Genomic DNA, 10,004 nt, shown 5'->3' with positions numbered 1-10,004 from the left:
TTTCTCTTGAGGGTAAAACAAAATAATCATCAAACTTGTTTGCAAGATCTCTGCTACTTTCTTATTGTGAGAAATTATCTGCTTTTTGGTCTCCATCCTCTGTTCTGCAGGTGCTGCAGGGTATGGGCCAATACTGTAGAGTATATATTTATCTTTGTGCTCTCCACGAGCTGAGCACAGCTATTTTATCATGGACATTTCGAAATTAGAGAGTTTACCCATTTCCTTTCAGGAGGCAGAGGGATTAGCAAGGACAAAGAATTTCCCAACACAGTTCTGAACAACACTGTTACTAAAAGGGGGATTTTTTTTTTGCTTTTATAAAGATGAAGTGAGGAAAGTATAACTAGAAATGGAAGATGAAAGCGTCTTTCCTGCTTTGGTGATGAAAGGAAAATACAGCTTAAGAAGTTTTTTGGAGCATATTAAAAGAGATAAATATTTCCTTACACATAACTCAAAATTTTGCTGTGCTTCATTGTACAGATCAAAATTAGTCCTGCCGTTTAGAAAATAATGGGAACAGGGCCAGGCAGGCAGGTAGCACCTTCATATGAGCACAGTTTGGGATTCTTGTGTTATTGCTGGCATGTTATTAGTGCCATTTAGATGGAACTGGGGGACAAAATGGAGTAAGGGACAAAGTTTTCCAAATTTCATCCCTCGCCTGCACTTTTTGTATGTTTCTCTAAACAAACATGAAATAATGTGATTTTTCTTCTTCTGCATGGTGGCTATTTGAATATTACTGGTTTCAAGAAAATCAACATAGGATAAAAGACTTTTTTTTTTTTTTTTTAAACTTCTACCATTAAATGTAAAAAACTGTTTTCCCTGTTGATAATATAGTGCTCATTTACAGTCAGGACAGGGGCTTAATTCAGTTGTTTGTATAAAAACTTTATGAGAATTCCTCCTATCTTAACATGGCAATTTGCTTTTTCCTCTTAATAAAGAAACATAGCCCAATGCTAACGAAAATTATTGTTAGAACCCTTTTCTCTTCATGGGTAATACTTTCCTACAGGCTAACCCTGACCCAGGGGTGCCACATTTTCTGTTTCTGACGCTTCAGCTCACTATCCGGAGGAGCCTACGAAGTTCTTTATAGAAAGCTCTGTTGAATGGTAAATCAGTCAATTTCACAGAACCACAGAATCACAGAATGGAGGTGTTAGAAGGGATCTCAAGAGATTGCACAAGTAGGATGGGTCTTGAATATCTCCAGAGAAGGAGACTCCATAACCTCTCTGAGCAGCCTGTTCCAGTGCTCCATCATCCTTACCGTAAAGAAGTTCTTTACGGTACATCCTCTGTTCAAGTTTTAGACCATTACTTTGTCCTATCAGAACACACCACCTAGAAGAGCCTGGACTCATCCATTTGCCTCCCACCTCTCTTTAGATATTTATCACATCCCTTCTCAGTCTTCTTTTCCCCCCAAGCTGAACAGACCTAGGTTACTCAGCCTTTACTCATAAAGGAGATGCTTCCAGGCCCTTTATCATCTTCTGTGGGCCTCTCATAAAAAACAGTAGCAACAATCCCTTCTCCCACTTCTCCACATCTCTTAGAATTAAACAAGCTGCTAAATATATTCTGCTGAAAGATTAGGGGATGAAAAAAGCACAGCATAGTTGAGCTGCTGTGCCTTTCAGCACCACCTACTTTGGCAGTGGTGTAACTTGGCACAATAACCTGAGGACATTAAACACAGAGTTGCTGTTTCATCTGCAAAGGCAAGCAAAATACATCTGGAGATCTTCATGTCTCCTGTTCCTTAAATACATAGGGCTGTGTTTGAATTACTGCATACAACTCATTTGCATCAGAAGGAACTAAATACATCAGAATAAATCAGACAGCAAATAAGAAAATGATGCTGAGTTTGCCACTTTCACAAAAAATATTTCATTCAATTTTCTTCATCTCCCATGGACAACAGAAATGAGACTGTGTAAAATTCTGACTTAAAATAGAAAGGAAAAAAAAAAAAAAGAAACAGCCAACCCTATCTTCCTTCAAATTATTTTTGTGGTTTCATTTATTATGCCATATAAGAAGTACTTGACGCATAGTTTCCAGTTAAAGGAGGATTAATTTTAGACAGAAGAATCAGTGTCAAGCTAGAGTAATGCTAGTAGATTGACCAACTCATTTAAGGAGCAAGTGATCAGAGCGCGTATTGAATGGTACGCATGGGGCAGCCCTGGCTCCATCCACAGGGGTCAGGAGGCTGGAGAGAAACCTCAGGAAATGGATTGGGGTTCTGGTGACCGCAACTTCAATTGGACTTTTTCAGCCTGGAGAAGAGAAGGCGATGGGGACACCTCATTGAAGCCATCCAACATTTAGAGGGAGATTGAACTTGAGAGGGAAATGAACTTTTTAGGAGGGTGGGGAAGTGATAGGACAAGGGGGACTGGATTTGAATGAAAGGAGAGGAGATCCGGATTAAATACCAAGGGGAAGTTTCTTATGGAGAGGGTGGTGAGGTGCTGGAGCAGGATGGCCAAAGAGGTTGTGGATGGCCTGTCCCTGGAGATCCTGAAAGCCAGGTTGGATGGAGACCTGCGCAGTCTGATCTAGTTCTGTAGCAGGGAGGTTGAGCATTTGTGATCCTCAAGGTCCCTTCCTACCCAAGCCATTCTATGGTTCTGTGATTAGGAGCATGTCTCCCAGACTGGGAGATGTGAAAATGTGACCCAGTCTCTTATACTACAGCAAAGAACCTAGACCAAAATGTTTAGAGAAAAAGTTTCCATTGCTGTAAGAAGCTGTGTTACCCTTGCCTGTTGTGAGTCAAAATGCAAATGCCATTTGAGATTTCACCAGGAAGTAAGGGAATTAATATTTAAAAAAAAAAAAAAGAGCAAGGCAAATGAAAGGATTTAATATTTAAACCTTTTATTTCCAGAAATATTAAATGAGTGAATAGATAAATACATAAACAAAAAATACATAAAAGGATAATAACTGCAACATGCTATTTCCAAAACTACATACCTATGAGCTACAAACTAGGAACAAATAACTAGGGGCTGCTGCAGCACTGCCTGCAAAGGGTCCTGCACTACAGGACCATCCCATGGCCTGCATCTGCCTGGTGTGGGGCAGCCCGGTGCTGGCTGCAGGTGCAGGTTGGGCAGTGCGGGGCTGCACAGGGCTGCCATTCTGGTGGCATCATCATGGCTGCTGCCCTCATGGCCATTGCAAAGCAGGTGCCAAGGAAAGTCAAGGCAGCCCAGGGAGCCTGCAGCTGTGGTGTTTCTGGGGGCTGCGGGAACTCCTGCTCAGGATGGCCAGGTGTGAAAGTGGGGATCCCAAAGGGCAGAGTGCCCTGTATTGGAGGAGTGCAAGTGGCACCCAACATCTGGCTGCTGCTTGGTGGCAGGATGGAGTGGAGCAGAGCCTGGCACTGTTCCTGAGTTGGTGCTGCAGCAGGGCCTGGCAGGATGTGAGCAGCACCTCCTTGGGCTTGAAGGGTGTCATTCTTAGGGCGCTTGGCTGGCGGGGGCCCCATGGGTGCTGCTGCTTGCGTGCCTTGTGGCTCTGCTGCCTGCAGGCTCTTCTCTGGCCCAGCAGGCATTCCCTGTGTTGGCCGGGCATCTGGGCTGCTCCGCTGGGTGTTCTCATTCAGACCCTCTTGCAGGGCAGGGGCAGTCATGGCTCTTCTCTTGTGTGCCGCTCTACACTTGCAGCGCTCCAGCAGCCACGGGTAATCTCTTCTGAAGAAGGGGCTGGAGTACAGAAGTAACTGGAAAAGATAAAGGAGAAGAGTTAGGTGCTGTCAGTGTGGAACTGAAGGACAGCAAGATACAGGAACTAGGGCTTCTCATGGCTCCGGACAAATGTGGCTAAGAACAAGGCTGATGGGTGTCTTAGTTTCAGTTGGGATGGAACTGTATTCTTCAGAGTGCTGGTATGATGCTATGGTTTGGTTCAAGGAGTAAAATAATGTTGACAGCACACTGATGTGTGTAGCTGCTGCTAAGCAGCGTTGTACAGAGCCAAGCAATTCTCAGTACAGGGACCTCGGAGTTGGGAAGGATCAGAATTAGGGCAGCTGACTTAAACTGGCCAAAGAGATATTCCATGCCATATGACATCTAACAGAAGTAGTCTGGAAGGGGATGGGAGTTCATCTGGCTCTTTTACACTGCTCACAGGCTAGATGGGCTTGAGTCGAGGGATGGTGAGCAATCGCTTGTGCATCACTCGTGATATACATTCATATATACATATACTGGCAATACTATTGTTCTTTCTTAGTAAATAAGTTTTGTCACAACCCAGGATTTCTCCTTTTTTCTCCACTGCTCTCCCCCATCCCACTGGGAAGGGGAACAAAGCAAATGAGTGTGTGGTGCCGAGTCACCTGCTGGGTTAAACCACACCAATCAGTCACTTTAATGGTACAGTTCCTGTTGAGTGAAACGCGATGTTTTGTGAGTTTACTGTGAGAACCTGATCGTATGGGGACCAACTGATGCACTTACCTTCCTATGGGCAGCAGTCGCTTCTTCCTCAGCCAGAAACTCAGGAAGGAATGGAGATCTTTCCAGGTCCCGTGGCACTTTGGTGAAGCCATAGCGGTTGAGCTGGCAAATAAAGCTCTTCATGCTTGTGCAGCCAAATGCTCTCACAGGTGCTTCCTTGGCCAGGACTTCCACCGCAAACAGTTCTTTCTCAATTACGATGCAGTTTCCTCCATGGCCCCACCAAACGCTCTTCACTTGCTCACATTCGGCCAGTACCCAGAGTTTCTGTGGGAAGGTGAGTGGTGCGAAGACACTGGCTTGGCCAGTGTTTTCCTCAGAGAAACTCAGAGGTAAACGATTGGGAAACATTTGTGAATCCTGTTGTTCCACCACCGATGTCCCAGCAGCATGGCCAGCCAGTGCTTGGTCCTGTGCTGCTGGGTCAGTGGAAGTGGAGCCTGAGGTCTTGGCCAGCTCCTCCAGATCAAAAGCAGAAGCTTCCATTTCAATGTGTCCGGTCTTGCACTGATCAGAGGTTGCACATGCAGCCATCTGTGCAGCGAGCCAGTGTTCACTCTGCCTGCTGGCAAGGGAAATCCACCGGCACTGCCTGGGTGTTCCGGTGGGAGATGCTCAGACATCACTGTGGTGCCCTTGTGTCATCACAGTGACACCAGCATGTGCTGCCCAAGGCCTGGCTGAAACTGCCTGAGCTGATGTCATGAGTAGCACTTGTTGCTGGTCCTGCCCTGAGCCAAGGCTGTTTGAACTTGACTTGAAAGGCAAATAAAGCTGTGTTGGAATGAGACCGGCTCTCACCGAGGCTTTGCTTCCCCTTCTCCATGTACTCCCCTGAGTAGCTCCATGCTGGCTTCCTGAGTGTCCCCCTGCTTCTGCAGATAGGCTGGAAATCAGTTTCCTGAGCACTGGGACCTGAAAAAAATAGCAATCGCTTCCCAGATTGTGGACACCTCTTGCCAGTGCTGTGTGATTTCCATAACAGAGCTTGTGTAAGGGAGAATCTGTGTGCCCGGTGATGGCTGCAGGTGCAGGTTGGGCAGTGCAGGGCTGCATAGGGCTGCCAGTCTGTTGGCATCATCGTGGCTGCTGCTCTCATGGCCATTGCAAAGCAGGAGCCAAGGAATGTCAGGGCGGCCCAGGGAGCCTGCAGCTGTGGTGTTTCTAGGGGCTGCGGGAGTTCCTGCTGAGCACGGCCAGGTGTGAAAGTGGGGACCACAAAGGTAGTCAGCAACCACATTAATTTTGCAAAAAACACGTGCTAAGTTTTACTTGTGGGGGTGTCCCTGTCAGCAGACAGGAGGCTGGAGAGCATGCCCAGGGAAAATATCGGGTTCTGGTGATGACAAACTGGATCTGACTTGTGCCCTGTTGTAAAACACACGAGGGATGCAAAGCTCTTGGAGAGAGTGCAGAGGAGGGCATAATGACATAAAGAGTTTGGGCTCTTCTCCTATTAAGATAGGCAGAAGGAACTGTTTTTGTTTCAGTCTGGAAAAACGAAGGTTGTGGGGACACCTCATTGTGATGTTCCAGTATTTAACTAGAGATCATGAAGTGGAGGGATGCAAACTTCATGCAAGAGTTGATAGACATTATCACGCAATATCTGGATGCGGGGCTGGAGCTGATGCAAACTTTGAGGACAACACTAACCTGGAGGATATATTGAGCCCCTACGTTTCCAAAAGACCTTGCAGAGGTCTTTGATCAACCTTGTTTAGTGGGAGGTGTCCCAGTCTCCAGCAGGGGGGCTGGAGCTAGATGGTCTTATAGATCCCTTCCAACTCAAACCATTCTGTGATTATGTCATCTAGGATCTATTACTGGCCAGTGGAATGGCTGTGCTATCACCAACCATATGATGTTTTCCAAGAGCACATGCTGAATTGTGTCTGTGGGGCAGCCCTGACTCCATGTACAGACTATATACTGCACCACTGCCTGGTTTGGGCTCCTGTTCTTCTTCTCTCTTGGTTTCATCTTGATATTGTGTGGGAACATAAGAAAAAAACTGTTCAGAGCAGCAGCTGTGGAGCAAGATAAGCGGCATGAGAACTAAGGACATCTTTAGAAGAAGAAAGAACATCTCATGGCTCTGATTGGCTAAGCGCCTGTGTGAACAGTTGAAGAATGTTTTGCAGAATGCTCTGTTAACATGTATAAACAGAGTAGTGCTTAACAATAAAGCAGATTAATAGCTGTTAACCACATTGGTGTGCTGTTATGTCTCTAGCGCATCCTGAGAGTCCAGAGACTTCCACACATTTGGCACCCGAACAGGGACACTTCGTGGGACGATTCAGGGAAGTGGACAACAGCAGGACAGTCACAACAGAGGTTGGCACCATGTTGTGATAGCTGGATTAGGCGCCGACGTAAATGTTGCGGTTAGCTGGAAGTGGGGTCGCGACCTGCCCTCTGTATCCATGATGGAGTGGGAAGCTGCAGAGAAACTGCTGTTAAATATCTCTCTAAGAGAAGGGAGCAGTCGTCTCCTAAAGGCATTACCGAGACCCTGGTGCATTGGGCTCGGAAGAAGGGACATTTGTCAGAAGTGGCACTGATATTCAGCGTCGACAAATGGCGTGATATTGGGGACCGCATGTAGGACTCAGTCATTAATGGTGGAAAGGAAGAAAAATTATTGCGGACCCTTGACCCCTTGTGGAGGTCTATTATTAACTCTTTGAAAGCTATGCAAGCTGAGCGACAGGTAGCTGCTACAGCTATACAGGCACTGGCCGGTACAACTAATTCGGCTTTGGAGTTTGACGTGCCTGTTCAGGGTATCACACACCCTGTGTGTTCCTCGGCAGGTCAGGTAAAAGCATTGGTAGAGGCAGCAGCTCCTGATCTTTCAAATGACACTGCTACTGAGTCATCTGCAGTATTGCAGCAGGTAAAAGGGGCTATACCTGACATCGCCCCTGATGGACACTGCCAGGAGCAGCCTCCTGTAGAATCAGAGAGCGACAATGGGGGTGAGGGGCTGGAAAAACTGGACTGCAAGGTTAAAATATTAACAGAATGATTACGTAATCTGGAAATTTGTATGCAGCAAAAAGGGATACGGGGCCTGACCGAGGCTCTCAACCAGTGCCTTTTACGGGTCCTGTCCTACCGATAGCACCTGTTGCTCCACCGACTCATCCAGCAGCGCTGCCTGACTGAAGTACAGAGAGACTGTTTCGCGTGCTCACACCGTTCTGCAGGACGGGGGGTGAGCGGTCGGGAACTATGGAGAGTTCACTAACGAAGGAGCAGCAAGTAAATCTTGAAGCCTTACAGTTAGTTTTAACATTTCAGAATCAGCCTGTATTTACCTTAGCATTAGTTACGTTTCTCAAATGGTTAAGCAAAAATGTCCCTGAATTTCCGAAAACTGGATTCTCTTTTTATGGAGAACTTTGGGACAAAATTGGCGCAAAACTCCAGGAGGCCTCTATTACTAAAGACAGAACGGCTGCTAAACTTCTATCTGTTTGGCACCAAATAATGGAAGGGCTTCGACAAATTCGACAGGGAAGAATTTCTTCCGACTATTCCCCATCGCCCTCCCTCCCACCCCGCCGCTGCCCTTCCGTGCAGCAAGCAGCCCTGGTCCGGATTCGATCCGCGGCTCCGACCCGCCCCTGACCGTGGGGAAGAGAAATCGCGACACCCCACCATCGCTGCTGCCCTCGGCTCTGCCTCCGGCGCTCATCCCGCTCCCGCCCTCCAGCCCCGCCGCCGTTGCTCGCCGTGACGCTGCTTTCCTCCGCTCTGCCTACGTCGCTTGTTGCAGAGTCTCTGCAGCCTGCGTGTAAGTTAGTTAGAGCCAATAATGGACCTGCTTATCCATTCGAACTTTCCTCCAAGAATAAGGTGTTAGACATATTACAGGCATTCCTCATTCTCCTACTGGACAAGCTATCATTGAGTATACTCATCTAACATTGAAATCCATTCTTAATAAACAAAATAGGGGGAATACGGGAGACACACCACAAGAAAGACTGTAAGCATTCTGTTTTTCTGTGCCATCTGTCAATAAAGCAGATCCAGCCTCTCGGTATGAATGGGTTGTACTGCATCAAGGCATGAAGAATTCTCCAACTATGTGTCAGCTATTTGTAGCCACAGCCTTGCAACCCATTCGTAAAGCAAACCCTCATATGATCATTTATCATTACATGGATGATATACTGTGCTGTCAGGAACAGCCTTTTGATAATAGCTGGGAAATGCAATTAATCTCCCATCTCTCTCAATTTGGCCTTACGGTGGCACCAGATAAAGTGTAACGCACCTTTCCTATGTTATATCTGGGTTGGGAATTGTCAGATGCTATGATATACCCTCAGACTGTAGAATTGAAAATTGATATTTCCACACTACACTCACCGACTTACAAACTCTTTTAGGTCACTTACAATAGCTACAGCCATTTCTAATGCTCAATTAGAACTGTTGTTACAGTTGTTAAGGGGGAGATGTGCTAATGATGCGATTGTACTGACACCTGAGGCTAAGCAGGCTTTAGTTCAGATTACCACCCAAATTCAACCGGCAGCTAGCCATCGCCAATCCTTACTTCACAACATTTCCCTTGTCATGTATGTCCAGGAGAAGCATGCTTTTGCAGTCATCTGTCAATGTAAAAAAAAATAATAAAAAAATAAAAATGGCATGCTTCTCAAAACAGGCCTACTAAACAATCTTCTCCTTCTGTGGTTTTTTTTTTTGCTGGAATGGCTGTTTCCCCCTGCTCAGCCTTGGTCGTCCTTGATGACTCATATCGATACAGTAGTTGAACTGATTCATATGGGCAGAGACAGAGTTCTCTGCATAGTGGGTCGAGAACCTGACGATATTAGCTTACCCTTTACCTCGCTGTGCGCAGAGTCATTCCCTCTCTTTACAGTTGGCTGTAGAAGGGTATCCTGGCCATCTGCGTACAGAACGCCCAGATCAGCAGATAGCACAATTCCTAGAAAAAACTGACTGGATTGGAATACCTCGGTATTCAAAACGACCGGTGAATGGTCACACAGTATAGACTGACGCTGGATGCCAGAGCCACAAAGCTGTCTGTGTGTGGTGGGACAATAGCTGGAAGCATCAGCTTGTGCCAACGGAGCCACAAGACAGCTTATAAACTATGGAACTAAAAGCGATTGTATGGGCTTTTACTGCGTGGCCAAATGAACCTCTAAATGTTGTAACTGATTCCCTCTACACGGCTGGTGTATGTCAAAGAATTGAGGATGCCCACATTAAAGACAACAAGAATATGTGACTTATCTCTCTGTTTTTACGTCTTAAACACACGTTACAGCAAGGAAAGGAACCATACTGTGTCATCGACATTCATAGCTACCTAAGTACCCTTGGTTTAGGGGAGGGTAATGCTGTTGCTGATAAATTGGTTATGGTGACCCCTGTTAAACTGTTTGATGCTGCTCATAGCTCTATTTAGATGTTTCATCAAAATGTGCGTGGTTTACATAGATAGTTCAATAT

General features: G+C 46.2%; 1 protein-coding gene across 1 annotated transcript; it reads right to left on the bottom strand.

Moving 5' to 3' along the window:
- Window positions 1-2,693: 2,693 nt before the first annotated feature.
- On the bottom strand, window positions 2,694-8,053 carry LOC104912200 (heat shock transcription factor, X-linked-like). Its single transcript, XM_010715348.3, has 2 exons — window positions 4,500-8,053; window positions 2,694-3,757 (listed from the first exon to the last, which is right to left on the bottom strand). Exons 1-2 carry the CDS (start codon window positions 5,031-5,033, stop codon window positions 3,074-3,076), a joined length of 1,218 nt encoding a protein of 405 aa, XP_010713650.2. The 5' UTR covers window positions 5,034-8,053; the 3' UTR covers window positions 2,694-3,073.
- Between the last annotated feature and the right edge of the window lie 1,951 nt (window positions 8,054-10,004).

The sequence above is a fragment of the Meleagris gallopavo genome, chromosome 1 (genome assembly GCF_905368555.1).
Source record: "Meleagris gallopavo chromosome 1, MGAL_WU_HG_1.1, whole genome shotgun sequence".
Taxonomy (NCBI): domain Eukaryota; kingdom Metazoa; phylum Chordata; class Aves; order Galliformes; family Phasianidae; genus Meleagris; species Meleagris gallopavo.
The sequence above is the reverse complement of the archived record's forward strand: the minus strand, read 5'-3'. Positions and strand labels throughout refer to the sequence as shown.